The 26,445-nt window shown below is 34.5% G+C and overlaps 1 protein-coding gene across 11 annotated transcripts in view; it reads right to left on the bottom strand.

Moving 5' to 3' along the window:
- ZNF280D (zinc finger protein 280D) overlaps nt 1-26,445 on the bottom strand; it is a 129,652-nt gene that overhangs the window by 33,942 nt on the left and 69,265 nt on the right. For 8 of the 11 annotated variants that reach the window (XM_010809306.4, XM_059890843.1, XM_002690858.7 and 5 more), the window contains 7 exons: nt 25,915-26,061; nt 16,536-16,670; nt 14,399-14,706; nt 13,732-13,872; nt 7,899-7,961; nt 3,609-3,727; nt 3,422-3,458 (listed from right to left, as the gene is read on the bottom strand). In XM_010809306.4, the coding sequence (XP_010807608.2) occupies nt 3,422-3,458; nt 3,609-3,727; nt 7,899-7,961; nt 13,732-13,872; nt 14,399-14,706; nt 16,536-16,670; nt 25,915-26,061 (950 nt within the window). The other 3 variants (XM_005211760.5, XM_024998013.2, XM_005211761.5) reach the window with 3 other exon arrangements.

The following is a 26,445-nucleotide window of genomic DNA, read 5'->3' as shown; positions in this document are numbered from 1 at the left end:
GCTCAGACAGTAAAGAATCTGCCCACAGCGCGGGAGACCTGGGTTCAATCCCTGGGTTGAGAAGATCCCCTGGAGGAGGAATTGGCAAACCACTCCAGTACTACTGCCTGGAGAATTCCATGGACAGAGGAGCCTGGAAGGCTACAGTTCATCAGACACGAATGAGCAACTAACACTTTCACTTCATTTTTTCACTTTAGACATTCACAAGCCACATACAGCATGAAAAATTCCATGTCAAAGAATCAGTTTAACTTTAACTTGCATTGCTTAAATTTATTTGACCATGGAAAATTTCCCCCCAACTTAATAAATTATGGACATTAGTTCTACAGTACAGAACTTGGGAAAAACTGACCTAATTACTTTCTTTAATATAAGTGTAAGAGAACTACTTTTATAAGAGTACATGAAGGAGTTAAATGTGCTAAGGAATAACATGAACATTTAATTTTCTAAAGGTCACAGAGTCCCTATTTCTGCTAATGGGGATAAGGATACATAGTAGCATTCTAAATTCATCTCATCATAAGAATAAATAACGGAATGTAAGAATAACCAATATTGAAAAACAGAATCTCAGAACTCTGAAACAATCAGCACTCACATTTTACAAACAGGGTAACTGAGGGTCTCAAAATAGCAATGGACTTAACCTGAGCCAATTTCACGTTTTATTTAATGGTAACCAAAAGCACACATGCATGCAATGGTAATTTCTGATCAGGTGAATAAAATAGTCAGAATAACCTGATAGCAAGGCGGGATTAGGCTCAAGATAAAACTTGTTAGCACAAAATTAAAATTTGACCAACTGCCTATAATGAACACGTTTTTGTACTAACTGCCTAAGGTGTTTTATTTGAACCATTTTTTTTTTAAATGAAGTTATCCGTGATAGAACTTTAAGAACTTAAACTTGAAGAAAATGAATCTGATATTATAAGATACAGTCCTATGGAAGAACACAAATCGGTACTCCCACATCATTATACCAAGAATACAATTTCTCATATTTTTTTTAACTATAGCCAAGGTAGAACAAATATACATAAATGAAAAAGGAACTTAAGTTAAAAATGTAAAGTTTGTTTCTGGGGAAAATTTAAAAATTTTTTAAAAAACTGAGTAGAATAGAGGGTGAAATGACAAAACCTCCTAGAGACAAGTAAGGAAACAAAGCATTAACGCCAAATCCACCTACTAAGAGGCCATTTTCAGAGCTTTTGAAAAATTATTCATTTACAGTAAAAATTAGTTTGGAAATTTTAAATTAATGGGTTCAAATTTTCTATCATTAATAGCAAGAAGCACATTACAGAATAAGTAGTCATCTAAATTGGCTTCAAATCTGTTTCAAAATAAAACTGAAGAAGTTCTGATTTTACAGTAAAAAACATGATTGAGTCACACTTTCAGAGCCTGCCTAACCCTTATGACAAATAAGATCATAAAAGGTACTTTGTGTGTCTTTAAAATTCAGTAAACTAGTATAATATAAAGAAATGACCTTTCAGTTGTGCTGGGGAAAAAAAATGCAAGATTCACTAAGTAGATACAGCTCTCAGTGTGCAGGCCAAGTAATAGGACTTCCATGAAACAACAAAAGCAATGCTATTTATATGATTAAATCTATACCTTTTATCTGAAATCCTTTATTAGTAAATAATTCCTGAGGCACTTAAACAATATAATTTTTATTAAAAGAAAATAATACCATCAAAACTGTTCATTAGAGCTATAGTCCATGTAAGTAAAATAAACAAAAGTCAAATTTTTGAAATATATTTATGTAGAAATACATTTTATATATGATAGAAACAAATGGATTATTGGCCTCCATAGTTTTTAATATTAACATTACCAGATGAACTATTAAAATGGCTAAATAGATATTATGTATTAGATGTACAAATATATAACTTTAAAACGTGTTTTAAGGTCTGGAAGAAGAGGTGTTGTCAATTCTTTATACCTTAGAATTCACAATTATTAAGACAATATTAATAATAATAATTCTGAAATAAGAAAGAACATATTATAATGTTTAATGGTCTGAACAACATCCAAATTAAATTAAAAAGCTATAAATAAGCAGCTATAGGAAATCTGTAGAGAATTCTAGGGGATATTTTGAAGTTCTTAACAAAACAAAGCAAACACTGAACAACATTTTTAAAGAAAAGAATATAAAAATAGACATCAATAAATTTGGAGAACATAAAACCAATCTATTAAAATTAAAATTAATTTTTTTTAAATAAAAAATTTGATAATTGATATTGCTGAAAAACTATAAACTTACTCCTGGGTAATATATTTTAAATAACAATAAAAGCAAGTAAAATTTTGGAACATAATTGTAGAGACCTGTTGTTCCAAGGACATGAAAATAAGCATTTCCTAATAACCAGAGCTTTTGTACTCCTTGGATGTAGTCATGCTAGAGAAAGATTAAAGGGCAGCAGCCAAAATGACTAAACTTCAACCAGAACGTTGAAGCACAGATTTTATTTTTTGGCCAGAAGTGACCCACAAGCTTAAGATCAAGAGCCAAAGCCCCCAGTGGGAAGCTATGCTCAACTGGTGGGCCTTGAGACCATCACTGGCTATATCAGCATCAGCCTTACGGAAGGCCAGCCATGAAGGATGGGAGTCTTCCCAAGATCGGATTTCCTGAGACCACAACCTAGAGCAGGCCCCACAGTCAAATTAGTCACATTCCTTGGAAAGAGAGAACAGGCATCAGTTGTGTTCATCGAAGGGGGACACTGTCCAGGTGTACCCTGGACATTTTTTGAAATCTCTGGGCTGCTTCTCCATCTGAAAAATAAGAAAAATAGCACAATGACAGACAACGAATGAGGAAAAGACAATCGTCCGGCCTAAAAACTTAAGATTTATAAGAAATTACAAAAGCAGACAAAACAGACAAAAAGACAGACAGCCATATCTTTTGGAACGTATTATTCTGAAGGCAAGTACAGCAGAGAAAAACACAAATTATTTTAAGCAAAGAAATGACCAAAGCAACAAAAGTTATTTTTGGAGAGAGCCAACTGGAGAAAAAAAGAAAAAATGAATGTTAAGATATGTCAACCTGACACAAAGATAAGGTGGAATAAGAACCTAGTCCCATTTGAAGCTGAAAAGAGCTGAATAATGAGAGCTAATGTCATGAACTTGGCTGCTTAACTGCCTTTGTGTAAGAAAACATCTCAGAACTTTGAACTTAGGAAATTCCAACTTGTCTTGCACCAGGTCACGAGCTCCAAAGAGCAGGAACCTATTTCAACAAGCAGCTTTAAAAAAAAAAAACAAAATACTTTAATATTTTTCATTTCTATTAATGATACGTTTAAAAATGCAGTAGTGCTAAAATCCATCAAAGTAAAATGCACTGAATAAAAATTAAACTTACTCAGAAAGATGTTCAGAAGTTGGGATACAAACAGAAACTGAAATTAGAAGAAAAGTTTTATATTTAAAACAGCATATGAAATATGATGAGTGAGAAAAACGATTTAGTAAAGAGAACATACTGTGGCTGACCAAAAATACTAGAATAAATAGCAAAAATCTGAAGTAACACAATTATATATACATACCTTTCTCTATTACAACTTGACAAGCATGAGTTTCATGTTGACTTAAGTGTGTAGCCATATTATCTAAGCCAGAAACATCAGTTAGGAAGTCACAATTAAGGCACACTAGAGTAATGCCCCTATAAAAAACAAAGCAAATAGTATAAAAGAAAACATTTTTATCTTTTATGAAAACCTACATACCAGCTCAATGAATAGTTTTTCACGATTTGCTCTTTGTGTCATAACGATCACTCCAATTTTTGTTATATAAACCTGACAGAACTGAAATGATTCTTTAGAAAATGGCATGAAAGTGTCTGTCACTCTTCATATTCAAATTATACTACCATTTACTGACAGAAAGTATTTTCGTTTTATAAACTTTTCTCCCTCATACCAGTTACTAATAGCTAAAAAGTCGAGACCTACAGTCTAGTCTTGGTTGCACTAACATGTGTCACTTTGACAAGTCACAATCTATCTGTGCCTATGTGTGTGTTAGTTGCTTAGTCATGTCCAACCCTTTGCAACCCCATGGGACTATAGCCCGTCAGGCTTCTCCGTCCATGGAATTCTCCAGGCAAGAATGAATACTGGAGTGGGTTGCCACTTCCTTCTCCATGGGTTCTTCCTGACCTAGGGATTGAATCCCAGTTTCCCGCATTAGCAAGCATATTTTTTACCGTCTAAAACACCAGGGAAGCCTGTGCCCATCTTCAAAACAAAAGTATAGTATACATAAATGTACAATATATATACAGGTCAATATATATTTACTAAGGTTGCATTTCGGAGAAGGCAATGGCAACCCACTCCAGTACTCTTGCCTGGAAAATCCCATGGGCGGAGGAGCCTGGTAGGCTGCAGTCCATGGGGTCGCTAAGAGTTGGACACGATTGAGAGACTTCACTTTCACTTTTCACTTTCATGCACTGGAGAAGGAAATGGCAACCCACTCCAGTGTTCTTGCCTGGAGAATCCCAGGGACGGGGGAGCCTGGTCGGCTGCCATCTATGGGGTTGCACAGAGTCAGACACAACTGAAGCAACTTAGCAGCAGCAGCAGCAGCAGCATACTACTAGTATATTGTATTGTGAATATAATGATGACTAAAAAATATAGTCTGTCTCTAGTAGAACACTGATCTAGTGTTTATCTAGGAGAGGAAAAAATTAGAAATGAGAAGGTTCTAAAAATATATCATGTAATAGATGCTACCATTGCATGGTGTTGCCGTTTAGTTGCTAAGTCATGTCTGACTCTTTGTGACCCCATGGACTACAGCCCACCAAACTTCTCTGTCCATGGAATTTCCCCGTCAAGAATACTGGAGTGGGTTGTCATTTTCTTCTCCAGGGTATCTTTCTGACCCAGGGATTGAATCCACGCCTCCTGCTTGGCAGGCGGGTTCTTTACCACTGAACCACTTATCATTGTATACTATGTGTTAAAGATTTTCACATACATAATTTAGTTTATTCTCACCACAAGCATCCAAGGTTGGTATGGTACTCATGTAACAATTAACTGAAGGGCTAAGTCACTACTAAAGTCCAAAGTCTGAGTTCTTTAGCATCCCAGTAATGTCAACTGGCCCACTTGCTTGAACCTAAACTACTGGTTCCCTTAACAAAACGTCACTGGGTAATGTAGTTCTTAAATGAAATATGTAGTGATTATAAATTTTCAAAAAGGTTAGGAAACAATTCCCATAGTCATCAATACTTTTTGCTGAATTCAGCAATAGTTTTTACAGTTATTGAATCAAACTGTGTAGCATTTGCTATTTGAAGTATTTAAACACAATTTCATATTATAGTATGTAAAATTAAGACTCTAACTTAAAATGTGCTTAAACATTTTAATTTAGTTTAAAATATTATTAAGCCTGCAAAAATATGTGACTGTTTCAGAGAACTTAGAAAACCACTATGTTTATTATGTTGTTTAGAGTTAAGCACATGGGAGCTTGTGGATCAAGCATCTGAAGAACTATTTAAAAGAAAATCAAATAAGATTTAACATATAAATGACGTTAAATTGTTTAAAGGTAATTGAAGCACAAATGAAACTAATAAAATTTAGTCTGTTCAGCTTAAATGAAATTTATCAAACTCTTCTATCAGTATAAATAATACTCATCCTTGAAAACCAAGTAACTTAACACCTATGTAAATCATTCCAAGTAAAGTAATCCCACTCCTCTTTGAAAAAAGTAACCCTCAGTGCACTTATTAAATTCCCTCTTGATTTGTTGTGGTTATTTACATTCACCTCTTATCTCCCACCAATAAAATGCACCTTCTCTGAAGGTTGGTTCTAAGACTTCCTCATTATTACTATTATCTTTACAGAGTCTGCTATATTACAGACCTAATATGTAGTAAATATATAAAAAATGAATATTCCATTCCAATAAAAGAATAATTACAAAAACTACTGTTCTATGTAGTTGTAAGTTTATATGTTCCATTCACAGAAATTGACAAATTTTCAACCTGAGAACTATTCAAGTTGAGAGAAAAACATCCCAGAACTTTAAAATCACGTAAGTCATTTTTTAAAAACCAAACACACAATGGAGCTTCACAACAGTGAGGTAAAAATCAAACAAAACCTCTTCTGAATGTAATAACACTCTTCATTCTTATAAGAATTTTCAATATAAGCAACACCTAATATGACTTAATCTATTGCCTTGAAGTTAGTAAATGTTTTAAAATTGGTACTAATATATTTTTTAAAACAATCAAACTTTCCTCTCCCTGTGAACCACTGTTCCAAAATAATCAATGGGACCTATTGCCAAATATGTCATTTTAAATATATCATTAATTTATTCAACAAATATCTACCAAATGCCTAATTACTATCAATGCCTTACAAAAATAAAAATCCAAACCACACACATTCTAGTGAGAGGACACAGAAAATAAAGTACACAGTATATGAGATGATGAAAGATAATCCAGAAAAAAATGATCCATAAAGGGGAGATAAAAGACTCTAGGGTAAAGCATAGGAGAGAGGATACAACAGAAGACCCAAAAGCGATAAAGGAGCTAACCATACAGAAGTCTGGGGAAGAGCAAACTAGTCACAGAGAATAGTAAGTACAAAGGCTCTGAGACATAGTATCATCCTCTCTTCCAGATTTTCCACTAACCCAACATATCAAAACCAGTACTGGTTAACCATATCTGTATATATTAGCTTGGTGCAGCAAAGATACTGATATTTCAAGTAGCATTGGCAAGCTAGACAAAATAATTAAGAGCAGTGGGTTCTAAACAATGCAGAAGAATATGAAAAACACAGTGCTCAGTGGATTCTGAATTAAGCGTGTGGTAAAACCAATGTTTTTAGAAATATTCACCAACAGTTCTTTCTGCAAAGTAAGCAAGTAGCACACTTTCCTTAATCTGAAAAAGTAAAATTTAAAATGACTATGTACTAATTTCAAGAATTTCAGCGGCTTAAGAAATTTACTTCAAAACTGAAAAAGTGTCACTTTATTGCATATTTTAGGCCTCTTTTCACTATTCAAATATTATTGGAAAGCCCTACTTTTTGTTCTCATTTTACAATGCAAATACATGAAAGCTTCATTTTGATACCACTGGTCACCGCTGAAACAAATTTAGTGACAGAATATAGACTAATCAGGTACTTTGTAAAACAGTCTAGCAGTTCCTCAAAAGTTCAACATAGAGTTACCATATAACCCAGCAATTCTAATCCTAGATACATAACTAAAGAAAAATGAAAAGATATGTCCAGACAAAAATAATACACAAATGTTCATAACATCAGTATTTATAATGGCTTCAAATTTAAAATAACCTAAATGGATAAACAAACTATAATATACATACAATAGAATACTATTCAGCAATAAGAAAAAGAAGCACTGACATACACAACAATATGGATAACTCTTAAAAACATGCTAAATGGAAGACACAAAGGATCATATATTTTATCATTCCATTTACATGAAATGTCCAGAATAGACAAATCTATATAGACAGAAAGTAGATTAGCAGTTGCTTAAGGATAAAAGGAGTTGGAAGGAAATAAACATAACCACTAATGAGTACAGAGTGTCTTCCTCAAGTGACAAAAATGTACTAAAATTAACTGTGGTGACTGTACAACCCTGTGAATATACCCAAAACTATTAATTGTACAACTTAAACACATGGATTGCATGATATATGAACTGTATCTTGATAAAAATGCTATATATAGCATATTTAAGTCATATAATTTTTCAACAGAAAAAAATTTAAAAGATCAACTAGTTACCTGAGATCTTCTGAATACTTCTTAAAGATACAAAACCTTTTACTTGGACGATTACTATGAAAGCTGAAAGAGACAAAATAGATTTTATTAATTCTACTATATGGTAAGTCATATTAATTTATAGCTATACATCAAGTCTATACTTAAATTTCTAGTTTTGAATAAAATATGATATAAATAATACTGTTTAATTCAGTATTTTAACATAAAGTTATCCATTTTCCAGTGAAATGTATTTTACTAAGCATATTCTCATTTGCTCAGTACCATACTTTCACATACTCAAGAGTATAAGAAAAAAGTCACATGAAATTCTTTTTTTTGAATTGTTAAAAGAATTGAAAACAATTTAAAATTTTGTTAATAACATTTTTGCCCATAACATGAACAATTACCAATAATAATCATTTAGAAAAATCTTCTTCTAACTTAACATGTTTGTGTTGAGGAAGGGGAGAAGAACCCAAATATCTTGGAAGTAACAGTACTTGAGCTAAAGGCCACTGTATACCATTTGTAAAATCAAGCATTTAGAGAGCTCTTTGCAATTATCAGTAGACTTTAAAACAAAAACAAATTAAAGCAGAACTCTTGAGCTAAAACAATGCTCCCGCTAAACACAGAATAGAAAACCCCTAACCAAGCTTTGCAGCCAATGATAACAGCTTTCTTTTATATCGTTTAATCTGATAAGGAAAGCTTTTCTATACTAGAAAACCAGGATTAGCTTAGCACAGTACCACTTAGCACATATAAAAATGTAGTCACAGACTAATAACATCGTATCATCTAGGAGCTTATTTAGAAATGCAAAGTCTATGCCCCACACACACCTACTGAATTAATCTCTGGCAGCGAGGTCCAGGAAGCTGTTTTAACAAGCTTTTTCAGTAATTCTTATGCAAGCTGAAGTTTGAAGAGCAGGAGCTTGCAATTATAGATCTAAAGTAGCCAACACACCAGGTCAATTCTCAGTCTCAGATAGAAATAACCATCACAAGCAGAGCATGTATGTATGGGAAAAGAAATACTCTGACAGTTTTAATCCCTAGAAAACATCCTCAGAAGATTTCTAAGTCATTTCCTCAATCTGGGGATAATTACTACCATAGAGTTTATAAATTCAATGTAATATGACAAAAATAATTGAATAATTATTTTAGGAAGAGACCATCAGGGAGGTTGGGAAACACAAATTATACGCAAAAATGTGTTCATACAACTGTTATTTTCTCAGAGGAGTGTGTCTAAGATTTTATCTGATTACCAGAGAAGGTGAACCAAGTAAATTAATTTTTTAAATGAGATTTTAAAGTAACTTTTAAAAGCTCTTTCTTCCTTCTCCTCAAACAGATTGCTTTATTTGGTAAGAGGAGAGGAAAAAGTTACATTTTAGGGTATTTTGATGGCTTCCACTTCTGTCTAACTTACACCTTATTAAAATGTTGGTACTTTAAAAATTTTCATCATCTGAATTCAGTTTTAAGTTCCCAATCTATAAAAATGAATTATACTCTCTATTATTTATTACACAAACTCCATTCTTCTAGTTTTGTGTATTATAGGAATGGAAAAGTGAATCTGTAGCTCATAAATAAAGAGGGGGAAAAACTACCTTTCTTCTAGACCTGCGTGAAGTTAATAACAATATGTAAATAATCTAAGAAAGGGGAAAAAAAGTTAAGATTTTTATTACAATACAGTAAAATATAACATTTAAATCTAAGTTTTGAAAAATCACCACCTGTTTATATTTATATATAATTATCAAAACTCATTAAGCTGTTTTCTAAAAATAAGTGAATTTTATTGTATATAAATTAGACCTCAATAAGATTAGATGGGGGAAAAAACTCCCTTTGACCATCTTTTCTTAGCAATCTTGATTTGGTATAAGTGAAAACTTTACTTCCAAAGAAATACAAAAGCGATCAGTTTCCTAAATATCCAACAATACTGACAGTATGCCTACTATTTAAAACACTAGACTAGAAGTTAATAATACAGTACGAAAGGCAGGTTGTCTGCCTTAGAATATCATGTTCCAGGGTTAGCAGGGGAAGGTAGTCAAAAAGCAGCTGGCTCAGAAGAAATGCCTAATAAACATTGGCTTAACATATGAGTACATATGCATAAATATATAATTGCCACAAGATAAACATCAACAGCAATACATATAGTTTTGTGGTTGCGTGAGGGAAAGCTGAAGGTAAATGGAGAAGTCAGCTAACAGTCAGGAGTATATTTCAGTTAGGAAGGTCTCTATACTGACTTACTCCAAGAAAAGCAAATAAGAGTTGAAAGCACTGGAAAAGTCGTTAGGAATTAGATATTAAAAAGTCTCATATTCTCCAGAAAATCTGAACTTCATCCTATTAATATTAGGTAGGTGAAGGATTTCAGGCCAAAAAATGACCTGACCAGATGTTAGTAACAAAAGAAAAGAAAAAATGGAAAAGGGGCCAAGTGGTGGATTGTGGACAGGAGACCATTTATGAAGTAATCACAATAATCTGTTCTTCTAATGACTATTATTTCATGCCAATGAATCTATATAAAATATATAATGAACTAAAGCATAGCTTATAAAAATTAATTCAGTAATCTTATTTATTGTATAGGAACAAATTGTTATACCAGCTTTCTTTTTCCTTGGAAAATTTTTAAATCATCCTTCAAATCGTAAACGAAATGTCACTTATACAATACCTTCTTATTTCTTGTTTAAAGACTTCATCCTTACCTTCTCTGGGCTCAAACAGTCATTTATTTATCACATTAAACTAGGTAAATATATCTCTCCTACTAAATTGTGAAAATTAAAGGCAAGAGCTTTATCTACAATACCTAGTAATGACAATTTAGAAATAATACCTATAATTACTTGAATATCTCCTAAGTGCAAATGATTTTATTAAACATTTTAAGTACATTTCCCCAATAATGACAGTAACTTTTTCTTCAAGAAAAGAAAAATGGGAATCAGTTAAATAACTTGCCCAAAGTGACACATGCAATAAATGGTGAGTTCTGTTTTCAAATTCAGATTTGTCAGATTCTTCACCATCAGTTTACCATACTTCTTAGTAAACAGTAAATAAACTCTGCCAGAAAAAAATATTAAGTACTTGTCTGTGACCATAATTCTATTACATGTAGAGAAAAAGCCTTCTTTCTTATTCATAATGTTGAAGAATAGCAACATCACACAGCAATTCAGTTTTTTGCAAATGACTTCTACTGCCACCTAAAAGCTATTAGCAAATAAGGTGCAATAATTTAAAAAATCAAACCTAAATAATGCTACTTCAAAAAAACCATTGAAAATTAATGTTAATGATGCTCTTCTTTGTAAGAGTCTTATTTCAAAGATGTTCCAACTGTGTAAGATTTTTTTAATATACTCTTGAGATTTTATTAGAGCCTTTTTTTGTAATTATACTAATGACTCTCACTTGCTGTCTGTAATGTGCTAGGTGACATGGTAAACATAAAGAGCTACTTCTCAAGGAGATAATAGTTGTATTACACAACTAAACATAATAAAGGGAGACAGGCTAATTGGGAATGTTTTGGAACAGAATGCATTTGTAGGTTTTATAAGACAAATGAGAAGCCTGTGATAAATGGGAGAGGGAGGAATAGAATGACTCTTGGCCTAAGAAAACATAAAATATTTTCTGACTCGATCCCCTACAAACTAAGTGCAGAATTAAAGCTGCACTGGGGCGGCAATGTATTGGTCAAAGAACAAAAGACTTTCCACACAGAAGTATTCTTCACAAAGGATGCCAGGGCCTGGTTTAGAGGAAATGGATTGATTATAGGTGCAAGCAAAAGGAACCTGACAGATAAGAGACGAAATTGTAAATTAACTGAAAGAAGCTGGGGAAGAACTAGAGGAGATAAGGGGCAGGGTTAACTGCGAAGTGCAACGTGTGTGATTTCTGAGATCAATGCCTGGATGAAGGTAACAGGAAAAATACTTGAGACTGAAAAGATTAATTAAAATGATGGACTCCAACTGTGTAATTATAGTAGGCCAGAGTGACAACTAAGAGAATTTAAGATAAAGCGTTAATAAGATACTACCTTGCTGCAAGGAGATCCAACCAGTCCATTCTAAAGGAGATCAGTCCTGGGTGTTCTTTGGAAGGACTGATGCTAAAGCTGAAACTCCAATACTTTGGCCACCTGATGCAAAGAGTTGACTCACTGGAAAAGACTCTGATGCTGGGAGAGATTAGGGGCAGGAGGAGAAGGGGACGACAGAGGATGAGATGGCTGGATGGCATCGCTGACTCAATGGACATGAGTTTGAGTGAACTCCAGGAGTTGGTGATGGACAGGGAGGCCTGGCGTGCTGCAATTCATGGGGTCGCAAAGAGTCGGACACGACTGAGCGACTGAACTGAACTGAACTGGAGGTACTACAGATAAGAATAAAAAAGTATACTTCTTATTTTTAAAAATAAAAAGACAGGTCCCAATTCAAGTTAAAGATCATGAATCAGAGTTGATCTGAATCAAGCACTACTTGGTAGTTTAGAATTGAGCATAAAGTTCAGTAGAAGATGATGTTCAAGTCTTTGGCCTTTAAGCCAGGTAAGCAAGACTAAATGTGTAAAAGATTCTAGAACAAAAACAAAGCAACAGTCAAAACAGATGACCCTGAGGGTAAGGATGACTATAAAGTTAGATGAGTGCTACTGGTCCAGAAAAAGGACTTCAAAGCCCAGAAAGTCACAGGGAAATGGGAATTCAAAAGAAATGAAGCATATATAAGATTAAAATATTATTGTGGTAAGAAAGGGAGCACAACAACTGAAGAAGTCAGGGACCATGAAGTCAGGCTAGATATCAAGGGGGTTAAAACACTGTGAGAGAGGTGCTAAAGCCACCAAGAAACATGGCAGAGTCCTTGTAAAGGAGAGGTTGATTATGACCTGAAAGTAACACAAAGGTCATATTGTGATCTGTATAAAAATCACTTTTGTTAGTTATACTCTAATTCTAACTTTTGGGGGGGAGGGGAAGCAAAACTTCAGTGAATAATCAACCTAACTGGCTTATATTGGAACAATTTTTGACTATTTTTTTTTAAATAAAAATCCATCCTGAAGGATACCTCAACTAATGCGATACCAATGAAGATAACATAGGCTGTGAAAGTTTTCTCTGCATGGAATAAATACTGAAGTTATCTAAACTGAATGAATTAATGAAAAATAATTCCAACAGTGGCAATAATGAAATAGTCTCTCATCTCACTGAATGAATGCAAGGATGGATGGCCTGATGGATGGATGGACAGACAGACAGAATGGATTATAGAGAAAAATAGAGAGAGAAAGAAAGAGAAACAAGATCCAGTAAAATATCTAAGATCACTGAAAATCCTGGAATCACAAAGTGACTGCTTTGAAGAAAATAACACTCATGAGATTACACGTATGCTTCACGAGGAAGTGAAAAGTGAAAGTGTTAGTCACTCAATTGTGTCCAACTCTTTATTCTTTACCACGTGACATTACTTTTCCGTCTTTGGAAGTAATGGTGTTTCAAAGTTCTATAGGATAAAAAATTCCCATAGGAAAACTATTTTCCCTAACAAATCTATCTTAATTTCATTAGTCTAACTGTTCTTACAATTCAAGTTTCCAGGAACTTTATGAATTACTATGTTGAAAAATAGTACGAGGAATCATCTTAGAAGTTCTCTAATTATTTCTCAAAGAGCAAAACTGACTTATACTAGGGCCAACTGTTTTCAAGAACAAACTTGCTAAACTGTAATTTTAATTGGCAATTATAGTTGTTTAACTCATCTTACCTCATCATATGATTCACATAGGATTTGCTACAGCTAGTGTTGTATCTGCAAAAACTACAGTGGACATATGTAGGAAAGTGGTTTGCAAAATCTTTTATTTCAGAATAACACTCAATGCACTTGTGAACTCCCCGACGATACCTTATAGAGATACAAAGAAAATGATAAAAATATATTTTAAAACAAATATAATAAAGGAGAGCCTTATTAACGGTCTGTTAATTAAAGCTAAGGTGTTTACAACTTCAAATAGGGATTTATAATTTGAAAAATCTGCTATAGAATAACAGCTAGAATAAGTATAAATAATTTAATATTAGCTAGTGTTTTTTACTGGAATAAAAGGGATTAAATTAACCATTCAAGACATAAGCACAACACAAAATCCCAGTGTTTTATGTTGAATGAACATTAAAAATATTATATTTTTATATAGTAAAAAATACTATAATTTTTTATAATGAATATAAAAAGATAGTAATTCAAGTACTGTTCAATAGCTATAAAAACATTTTTTATTATTTGTTGGCATTAAGTGATAGCATATAAATATACAAGAGAGTTGTATAATAGGGTAAAATTTATATTAAATGAAACTTTTATCATGTTCCTGCTCAGTTACTAATTAAGATTAAATTAGTATTGGGTATCAAGAATATAAGTTTACCTTAAATTCCTCAATGCTGTATTGACTTTACTTTTTTTATTGCTACTAGCCAATGTGCTTTGTTTCTTCTGCAGATTAGATATTTTTGATTTGTATTTAGGTTTATTTCCATTAGGCTTACTTGCATTAGGTTTACTTGCAATGGATTTAGTTATATTAGGTTTACTTGTGTTGGATTTTGTGGGACTTTTAGCAGTTATATTTTTAGTCCTCGGAGGTGAGAGCTGAAGGGTAGAAGTGCTTGCACTAATGGAAGGTGTGGTTGAAGATCCTGATTGAAGAGGTCCAACTGAAGCTCGAATAGTAACCTACAAAAATGAAGATAATATCTGCTTTAGAAAATTAATCATTACCTTACTGTTAAAATATCACTGCATAACAAAAAGTTAAACATCAAGTATTTGGAAAGGGCAAGTATAAACTATAACTGGATAAGTCTTTCATTTATTTTAAATGTTCATACCAATTAAATGAAATTAAACTTGATATTTACTCACTTGTAATCTTACATTTTTGTACTGATATCAGTTATATGTTAAGTTATTAATGGATAATTAGCAGTTAAAGCAAATTATATGAATATTAAAAGAGTACATTCCCTAGCTATTTCTATGCTCTGATTCAACTTTAGAAATTCACAAACACAAAGGTCAAAATTTATATCTCAAAACCTAGAAAGGACTGCATCACCCTTCAACAACTATAAAGCAAGCAAATCTATGCTAAACATGATTTCTTCTTTTCAGGGGCTCATTGGGCAGGATATATGTTTACAAAGATTATGAGAGGGGTTATATAAATTCATTACACTGTATGGAGAGTTTAATAATACTGAGAATTTCCTTAAAGGGAGCTAATATAAGACTTATCATTAGGTATTCAGAAATTATATTTGCTGGTGGACAATGGGAAAACACAATTGCCTACCACACTAACCATTTGACTATACATACCCCATGTATTTGAGAAACAGCCTATGAGGAAATATCATGAAAAATACGTGCTTTGGCATCATACAAAGGCACTGGACTAGTAATGAAAGACTTGAGGTTAAAGCTAAGACTATTTCTTCCTAGCCATGTGACCTTGATTAAGTTACTTACCCTCTCTAAGCTTCTTTATCTATAAGGGACAATATCTGCCTTATCTACTTTACTGGATTACTGCCTGGATTAAATAATAGAATATATGAAAAAGTATACCAAAAGCCTAATTCTAAGGTGCTATAAAACATTTAGTATCATTATTATTATTATTATTATTATTATTATTATTAAGGGAAAATATGAAAGAGGACTGCCCTGTTTACATTAGTGTTTTGCATGTCTAGTCTCAGCATGGAATGAATGGACTGCAGGGAAGGATGCTGGATAGCTTCTCTTGCTCTAGGTCTTCAGAGCATGGCTTAATATTGTTATAGTTAATTCAAATAACAGACATACCCACATTCAAAGGTAAGTACCCAAAGCCAAATATAAATGTTTTGGGGATTATTTCACTTTGGATTATCCATGCCTCTGTTTCCCTCCACTGGAGCAAATATTCAAGAGCTGACTGTATATAAAGAAGTCAGAGAAAACAGAGGTATATAAGGCAAAAAGGGAAAAGTAAATTACAATCATCAGTATGCAGTCAGACATGTGTTGGTTCACTTAAAACATAATGCTATCCAGCAGCAGAACTTGCATCTCTAAGAGTAGAATCAGTAATACCTTCAATAAACACCTAAGAACCTACAGCATTCAACAGGCACTATACCAGATGCTGAGGATACAAAGATAAATAAAACATGATTCCTCAAGCATCTTACAGTTCAACAGATAAAAATGACAAATACACTGCCAACAGGAATAGCTCAAAAATAGCCTATGTAACACTGATGCAACCCATTGCCTCCAGCATAGTTAATCTAGTTACACTTTTTACAAAGGAATACCGCTCTAGACTTGCACACACTATTGACCAAAAAGCAATGGTTAGGCGTTTTTTCCCTAAACATAGAACAGTGAAATTTAAAATTAAAGTCTTAACTAAATCACAAATCATTTTTAAAGTATTATATCCAACAAATAAAACCAGGCAGGAGTTAATGTCTATTATCATACAAAATGTTAAAATACAACATATTTGAACTCACTTTTGTTCCAGGAGGCAATCCTTCTAGTTGTTTAGGTTTTATAAATGTCCGATGATGCTGAGTCTTGTGATCCATTTTCTCTTTGCATGTTAAAAATTGCAGTCTGCATTTTGTACAACGGTGTATTCCCTTTTTCTGTTCAGGAACCAGAAAGAGGGGAGAAAAATAGTTTCTACAACCACAAATCCTGCATTCTGAAGCCACTTTAATTTTAATGATACTAAATCATTTTAAAACTAGTATTTTACATCTCCTATCACACATAATAGCAAAATATTACTATTTTTTTAATTATTAGCATTTAGTTTTCAAAAACATTTGTTTCTATACAGAAATTGAACATGAAAGGTTGCCATCGATAGATTCTAATGAAAATTTCTTAATAGTGCTATGAAAGCTCTTCTGGTTATAATTTTTAAGTACTTAGACACACGATACTGTGAAAATGAGCTACATGCATTTTTATCCCATAAAAGAATAAATTATTTTTAATTTTTGCTATTTCCAGTTTGTTGGCAAGATGGAAAAATAAGTTCAAATAAACTACACATTTCAAAGAAACCTGTTAGAACAATGGATGTATAAAGCAGTGCTGTCTAAAAAACTTTCTTCAATGATGAAATGTAATTCAGCTGCACTGTTCAAAACAGTAGCAACTAGACAGATGTGGTTATTGAGCACTTGAAATGTGCTAAGTGCAACTGAGCAATCAAATTTTAAATAATTTAACTTTAAATAGCTACATATGGCTAGAGGCTACAGCACTGAATAGTGTGGATATAGAGGCATAAATCAAAACAACTATTACCAATCTACTTACTGGCTGAGACCCCTTGACTGAATCCCTCCTCAAACTTAATCCTATTATTTTTCCACAGATGGGAAACAGGACCCAAGAAAAATCTAAATCCCTTCCCCATAGCTATTCAGTGACAAGGCCAGACACCTGATCCAATGTTCTTTCTACTACACAATATCAATTACAATCTTTACCTTTATGCTCTCATTAATTTAAAAAGTATATATGTGTGTGTATATATATACAAACTGAAGCAACATATAAACTCAGAAGAATGGTTTCCCTGAAGTTATGATCTGCCAGATACATCACTACTTCCATTTACACAATCAATCATCTACAAAATTCAAACAGATAATACATTGAGAAGTACCTCGCACAGTACTGGCACACATCAGATATTTCATACAGTTCTTTACAAAGTTCAAAGCAATATATAAATATGTTTGCATTACTATTTTAGGTACAAATTAAGACTATTTTAGAAATGTGATGCATTAGATTATATTGGAAATACGGGCAATTTTAATTCACTCATACATACTGAAAGAGGAGGAAGAGAAAGAGAAAACTTGGACAAGAAACAGATACCAAGTTACAATGACAGAAAAAAGTTCTCCAGAATTCAGTACCCAGAAATCTTTTCTCTATGTATAATCACTCCTAAAAAAAAAAAAAAAAATGTATAATCACTCCTTAGGTTCTCTCTTCATTTCATGGCTTTAAATATCTTGTATCCAACTGCCTATTTGACATCACTGTGTGTGGGTGTGTGCTAAGTGCTTCAGTTGTGTCTGACTCTTTGTGACCCCACGGACTATAGCCTGCCAGGCTTCTCTGTCCATGGGAATTCTCCAGGCAAGAATACTGGAGTGGGTCGCCATTACATGTAGGGAGGATCTTCTCAACAAAGTGATGGAACCCAGGTCTCACATCTCTCCTGCACTGGCAGCCAGGTTCTTTACCACTAGTGGCACTTGGAAAGCCCACTTGACATCACTACTTGTATGCATTTTAAACCAACATGGACAAAATGGAATTCCATATTTCCTCCCTCCCTTCCTGCCCCCCAAAATACATCTACTCCTCAATTTTCATCACATGACAATAGATGAACATTCCATTCTTGCAGCTGCTTAGGACAAAAAACTTGGGTCACTCTCTCTCACATCCCATATCCAACCCATCAGTAAAACCTGTCGGCTCTACCTTCAAAAACCGTCACAGTATTTCCACTTATTACCTCCAACCACCACTACCATACTTATCCAAAACACACATCTTGCCTAATAATAACCTCCTTTGTTCTCCCTTTCATGTTCTTTCTTCCCTATGGTCTATTCTCCTCCCAGTGGTCAATGATCTTAAAACATGGCAGATCTTTCACCTGCTTAAAATGTTGACAGTATTCCAAAGTCCTGATTCTGATTTACAAGGTTCTATATGCATTGGCCTGCATTCTATTGCTACCACCTTATTTCCTACGACTTTCCCTCTTATTACTTTACTACTCTGCTCTAGCCACAATTGAGTGTGAGGATTCAATAAGATAATACATGTAAAGTACCTGTTACTGGTAGAAGGTAAATGACTGCATAGATGTTAACTGCATACTTTAACTGTTTTCATTAAAGATATAATGAACATATTTAACACATACAAAATCACTTTCATTATTTCTTAAAAGTCATAAAAACTGGATTGTTAGCTCTAAAATCACCCAAGACATAATAATACATTGCCTTAGACAGAAGTTACAACCAAAGTCATCTAAAACAATAAAAAGTCAACAATTCTCATTATTTCATATTGGACTAATAGCTCAGCTATAATTTCCCAATCTTTTGTAAATAATCATACAAACTATAAATATCTTGAAGGATGCCTGATGATCCTTCTTATTAATAGATTTTCACCTTCCTAACTTCTGGCTGTCTAATTCCTAGGCTCTCCAAATAAACAAAAAAGAAAAACTGTACACCTATGGCAAGTGATGACATAAACCCTAGGGTAGAAAAACTGATTACAAATCACACAGTTCACATGGTCGGCCCACATACCTCTTTCATAATTACTATTCTTCCCTATTCTTAATATTAATATTAATCTTACTCTGGAGCTTAATAAAACATAAAGGAAAATGATGTTAAAAGCCCCATAATGAAATAAAACTGTTTTATATTTAATTCTCCCTTTCAAAATTAAAGGCCAAAGATGAAATATAGAGTGCCAAGAATAGCACTTCTCAAATTCTGTTCTTCAAAAAATGTTAATAAATACTGTGCAAATAAAGGGTTCAATGGCCAAATAAGTCTGGGGAATAAACACTATATCCCTGTTTAGACATGTACAATGTCCATTAGCATATTAAAATTTCCGAGGAGTCCTATTTTAAAAAAGAACAATTTAATTTTGTAAATCTGTGCTTCGCCAAATTTATTTACCAGTAGCAACTGGAGGGGGACATCTATGAACACCTGATGAACACTGCTGGGGAAATACAAAATAGAGAGATCTTGCCAGAACTTCTCAAAGATAGGTAGCATCCCAGTCACAGCAAAGTTCAGTTCAGTTCAGTTCAGTCACTCAGTCATGTCCAATTCTTTGAGACCCCATGGACTACAGCACACCAGACCTACCTGTCCATCACCAACTCCAGGAGTATACTCAAACTCATGTCCATTGAGTCAGTGATGCCATCCAACCATCTCATTCTCTGTCATCCCCTTCTCCTCCCGCCTTCAATCTTTCCCAGAATCAAGGTCTTTTCAAATGGGTTAGCTCTTCACATCAGGTGGCCAAAGTATTGGAGTTTCAGCTTCAACATCAGTCCTTTCAATGAATATTCAGGACTGATTTCCTTTAGGATGAACTGGCTGGATCTCCTTGCCCTCCAAGGGACTCTCGGGTCTTCTCCAATACCACAGTTCAAAAGCATCAATTCTTCGGTGCTCAGCTCTTTTCATAGTCCAACTCTCATATCCATACATGACTACTGGAAAAACAATAGCCTTGACTAGACAGGCCTTTGTTGGCAAATAATGTTTCTGCTTTTAAACATGCTGTCTAGTTTGGTGATAACTTTTCTTCCAAGGAGCAGGCGTCTTTTAATTTCATGGCTGCAGTCACCAACTGCAGTGATTTTGGAACCCCCCAAAAATAAAGTCTGCCACTATTTCCACTGTTTCCCCATCTATTTGCCATGAAGTGATGGGAACAGATGCCAGAATCTTCATTTTCTGAATGTTGAGCTTTAAGCCAACTTTTTTTCACTCTCCTCTTTCACTTTCATCAAGAGACTCTTTAGTCCTTCTTCGCTTTCTGCCATAAGGGTGGTGTCACCTGCATATCTGAGGTTACTGATAATTTTTCCTGGCAATCTTGATTCCAGCTTGTGCTTCATTCAGCCCAGCATTTCTCATGATGTACTCTACATATAAGTTATATAAGCAGGGTGACAATATACACCTTGACATACTTCTTTTCCTATTTGGAACCAGTCTGTCGTTCCAAGTCTTACTGTTGCTTCCTGACCTGCATACACATTTCTCAAGAGGCAGGTCAGGTGGTCTGATATTCCCACCTCTTCCAGAATTTTCCCCAGTTTGTGGTGATCCACACAGTCAAAGGCTTTGTCATAGTCAATAAAGCAGAAATAGATGTTTTTCTGGAACTCTCTTGCCTTTTTGATGATCCAACAGATGTTGGCAATTTGATCTCTGGTTCCTCTGCCTTTTCTAAAACCAGCTTGAACATCTGGAAGTTCATGGTTCAAGTATTGTTGAAGCCTGGCTTGGAGAATTTTTTTTTTATATAAATTTATTTATTTTAATTGGAGAACTTTGAGCATTACTTTACTAGTGTGTGAGAGGAGTGCAATTGTGTGGTAGGTTGAGCATTCTCTGGCATTGCCTTTCTTTGGGATTGGAATGAAAACTGACCTTTTCCAGTCCTGTGGCCATTGCTGCCTTTTTCAAATTTGCTGGCATACTGAGTGCAGCACTTTTACAGCATCATCTTTCAGGATTTGAAATAGCTCAACAGGAATTCCATCACCTCCACTAGCTTTGTTAATAGTGATGCTTCCTAGGGCCCACTTGAATTCACATTCCAGGATGTCTGGCTCTAGGTCAGCGATCACACCATTGTGATTACCTGGGTTGTGAAGCTCTTTTTTGTATAGTTCTTCTGTGTATTCTTGCCACCTCTTAATATCTTCTGCTTTTGTTAAGTCCATACCATTTCTGTCCTTTAGTGAGCCCATCTTTGCATGAAATGTTCCCTTGATATCTTTAATTTTCTTGAAGAGATCTCTAGTCTTTCCCATTCTATTGTTTTCCTCTATTTCTTTGCACTGATCGCTAAGGAAGGCTTTCTTATCTCTCCTTGCTATTCTTTGGAACTCTGCATTCAGATGCTTATATCTTCCCTTTTCTCCTTTGCTTTTCACTTCTCTTCTTTACACAGCTATTTGTAAGGCCTCCTCAGACAGCCATTTCTTTTTCTTGGGAATGGTCTTGATTCCTGTCTCCCGTACAATGTCACAAACCTCCATCCATAGTTCATCAGGCACTCTATTGTCTATTTCTCATTTCTACTGTATAATCGTAAGGGATTTGATTTAGGTCATACCTGAATGGCCTAGTGGTTTTCCGTATTTTCTTCAATTTAAGTCTGAATTTGGCAATAAGGAGTTCATGACCTGAGCCACAGTCAGCTCCCGGTCTTGTTTTTGCTGATTGTATAGAGCTTCTCCACCTCTGGCTGCAAAGAATATAATCAGTCCAATTTCAGTGTTGGCTATCTGGTGATGTCCATGTGTAGAGTCTTCTCTTGTGTTGTTGGAAGAGGGTGTTTGCAATGATCAGTGCGTTCTCTTGGCAAAACTCTATTAGCCTTAGCCCTGCTTCATTCTGTTCTCCAAGGCCAAATTTTTCTGTTACTCCAGGTGTTTCTTGACTTCCTACTTTTGCATTCCAGTCCCCTATAATGAAAAGGACATCTTTTTGGGGTTTTAGTTCTAAAAGGTCTTGTAGGTCTTCATAGAGCCATTCAACTTCAGCTTCTTTAGCATTACTGGTTGGGGCATAGACTTTGATTACCTTGATATTGAATGGTTTGCCTTGGAAACAAAGAGAGATCATTCTCTCATTTTTGAGATTGCATCCAAATACTGCATTTTGGACTCTTGTTGATTATGATGGCTACTCCATTTCTTCTAAGGGATTCTTGCCCACAGTAGTAGATATAAAGGTCATCTGAGTTAAATTCACCCATTCCAGTCCATTTTAGTTTGCTGATTCCTAAAATGTCAACGTTCACTCTTTTCATCTGTTTGACCACTTCCAATTTGCCTTGACTCATGGACTTAACATTCCAGGTTCCTATGCAATATTGCTCTTTACAGCATTGGACCTTGCTTCCATCACCAGTCATCCACAACTGGGTGCTGTTTTTGCTCTGGCTCCATCTCTTCATTCTTTCTGGAGTTATTTCACCACTGACCTCCAGTAGCATATTGGGCAGTTCATCTTTCAGTGTCCTATCTTTTTAACTTTTCATACTGTTCATGGAGTTATAAAGGCAAGAATACTTTGTGGCAAGTGGTTTGCCATTCTCTTCTTCAGTGGACCACATTTTGTCAAAACACACGTTACATTTTGTCAGTCACAGCACAGGTGATCCCAAATTTAATAGGAAATTCTACTTTTATGATCTTTTCCAATGAAAAACCACAAGACAATTTCATGATTATCTAATGACTAGAGTGGAAAGCAAGGTGAGCACCAATGCTGAAAAAACTGACATGTCAGTTTAATCAGTAACAAGAAAATGCATTGAGCTAATTCACGAGGTGGCAAAAGTTGGTAAAATGATCAGATTCAATAAATCCACTAACTTCTGGTTTTGGCAAAAGCACTGTTAGTGTTCTTTCAAGTATTTAAGAACAGAATCAGAAACAATTCCATTCACCATTGCAACGAAAAGAATAAAATATGTAGGAATATATCTACCTAAAGAAACTAAAGACCTATATATAGAAAACTATAAAACACTGGTGAAAGAAATCAAAGAGGACACTAACAGGTGGAGAAATATACCATGCTTATGGATCGGAAGAATCAATATAGTGAAACTGAGTATTTTCTACCGAAAGCAATCTATAGATTCAATGCAATCCCTATCAAGCTACCAATGGTATTTTCCACAGAGCTAGAACAAATAAAAAATTTGTATGGAAATACAAAAAAACCTCAAATAGCCAATGCTATCTTGAGAAAGAAGAATGGAACTGGAGGAATCAACCTGCCTGACTTCAGGCTCTACTACAAAGCCACAGTCATCAAGACAGTATGGTACTGGCACAAAGATAGAAATATAGATCAATGCAACAAAATAGAAAGCCCATAGATAAATCCACACACCTATGGACACCATATCTTTGACAAAGGAGGCAAGAATATACAATGGAGAAAAGACAATCTCTTTAACAAGTGGTGCTGAGAAAACTGGTCAACCACTTGTAAAAGAGTGAAACTAGAACACTTTCTAACACCATACACCAAAATAAACCTAAAATGGATTAAAGATCTAAATGTAAGACCAGAAACTATAAAACTCCTAGAGGAAAACATAGGCAAAACACTCTCTGACATACATCACAGCAGGATCCTCTATGACCCACCTCCCAGAATATTGGAAATAAAAGCAAAAATAAACAAATGGGACCTGATTAAAATTAAAAGCTTCGGCACAACAAAGGAAACTATAAGCAAGGTGAAAAGACAGCCTTCAGAATGGGAGAAAATAATAGCAAATGAAACAACTGACAAACAACTAATCTCAAAAATATACAAGCAACTCCTGCAGCTCAATTCCAGAAAAATAAACAGCCCACTCAAAAAATGGGCCGAACAACTAAATAGACATTTCTCCAAAGAAGACATACAAATGGCTAACAAACATATGAAAAGATGCTCAACATCACTCATTATCAGAGAAATTCAAATCAAAACCACAATGAGGTACCATTTCACGCCAGTCAGAATGTCTGCTATCCAAAAGTCTACAAGCAATAAATGCTGGAGAGGGTGTGGAGAAAAGGGAACCCTATTATACTGTTGGTGGGAATGCAAACTAGTACAGCCACTATGGAGAACAGTGTGGAGATTCCTTAAAAAACTGGAAATAGAACTGCCTTATGACCCAGCAATCCCACTGCTGGGCATACACACTGAGGAAACCAGAATTGAAAGAGACACGTGTACCCCAATGTTCATCACAGCGCTGTTTATAATAGCCAGGACATGGAAGCAACCTAGATGTCCATCAGCAAATGAATGGATACAAAAGCTGTGATACATATACACAATGGAGTATTACTCAGCCTTTAAAAAGAATACATTTGAATCAGTTCTAACGAGGTGGATGAAACTGGAGCCTATTATACATAGTGAAGTAAGCCAGAAAGAAAGACACCAATACAGTATACTAACGCATATATATGGAATTTAGAAAGATGGTAACAATAACCCTGCATGCGAGACAGCAAAAGAGACACAGATGTATAGAACAGTCTTTTGGACTCTGTGGGAGAGGGAGAGGGTGGGATGATTTGGGAGAATGGCATTGAAACATGTATAATATCATATAAGAAACGAATCGCCAGTCCAGGTTCGATGCAGGATACAGGATGCTTGGGGCTGGTGCACTGGGATGACCGAGAGGGATGGTACGGGGAGGGAGGTGGGAGGGGGGTTCAGGATGGGGAGCATGTGTACACCCATGGCAGATTCATGTTGATATATGGCAAAACCAATACAATATTGTAAAGTAATTAACCTCCACTTAAAATAAATAAATTTAAATTAAAAAAAAAAAAAGAACAGGAGCAGTGTTGCATTGAACTTTTCAGCCCAAACAAAGGATGACTTAACTGCTTCAGGAACACAACCAGTAAGCATAATATCAGAATTCAAGACACAGGTATAAGCACTAATACTGGGTCCCCAAAATTACATAGTAGAACTAAATCGAGTTCTCTGTCAGAGTTCATGTATCAGCAGTAAGTGTCACTACTATTTTCTGGGCAGCTATAAAAGACCATTCCTGGTCAATGATGCCAACATGTCTTCTTATAATATGGGGGCTAAAAGTGGAAATACAGTTTGAAGAGAAAGAATAAAACACGATTATGAGTTATCAACCTTTTCTTTATCAGTTCGAACTCATCTTTTCCCCTGCTCATGATAATTACCTTCCCCAGTCCTACTCTTAGCCTCTGAAATACCCATTCTTTTGGATATTCCTCCACTCATCTTCTCTTTTTTCCTTCAATTCGAGATTTCCTGGTATTTCTAGCTATCTTTCAAAATTATCATGTATGAACCATAGTATCATCAGAAAGGAAGCAAGGAAAAGAAGTGGGAGTTTCAGCAGTAACTTAGAATAAATTGTAACTTAATCATGTCATTTGGAACAATGCTGCTTCCCTTGCAGAACAAATCTAAACAATGTTCTAAGTCATAATCTATCTTTTCTCTAAAACAACATAAATGAATAAGAACTAGCAGATCTCACCTGATGCTTCATATAATGATGCATATAGGGTGTTGCAATTTTAATAACTTTGAGACAAAATGGACATAGCAAGTTCTTGGTGTTTTCATGAGATGTTCTAAAATGAGTTTCTACATCAGAAAATGATGATGATCTATAATTGCAAACCTACAAAAAAAAATCTGATTTAGTCTGAAAATTTATAATGATATCCAATTTCAAAGTAACAGTAATAGGTCATTTGTTCAGAAGAACACTATGTACTATTAATTCTGTCTAATGCCTACATAACCTAGAATCCTATTAATAAAAACATCAAAAGATAATCTTTGAAACAGAAGAGTTAGTTTTCAAAGCTTAAGGATACTTCTCAAAATATAACTAGATTCTCTTTTATCAGATATTTTTTATCACCCCCAATCTTGACTTGAATTATCTAACTCTGACACCTCTGGTCCTATAAAGTTCCTTCTTAATTGCTACATAAAACAGCATCTTTCCTTAGATTATAAATGGTCTCCAGGCTATGGAATGACAGTTTATTTTTACCTT

The sequence above is a fragment of the Bos taurus genome, chromosome 10 (genome assembly GCF_002263795.3).
Source record: "Bos taurus isolate L1 Dominette 01449 registration number 42190680 breed Hereford chromosome 10, ARS-UCD2.0, whole genome shotgun sequence".
NCBI lineage: Eukaryota > Metazoa > Chordata > Mammalia > Artiodactyla > Bovidae > Bos > Bos taurus.
This window is presented reverse-complemented; position numbering and strand designations above follow the sequence as displayed.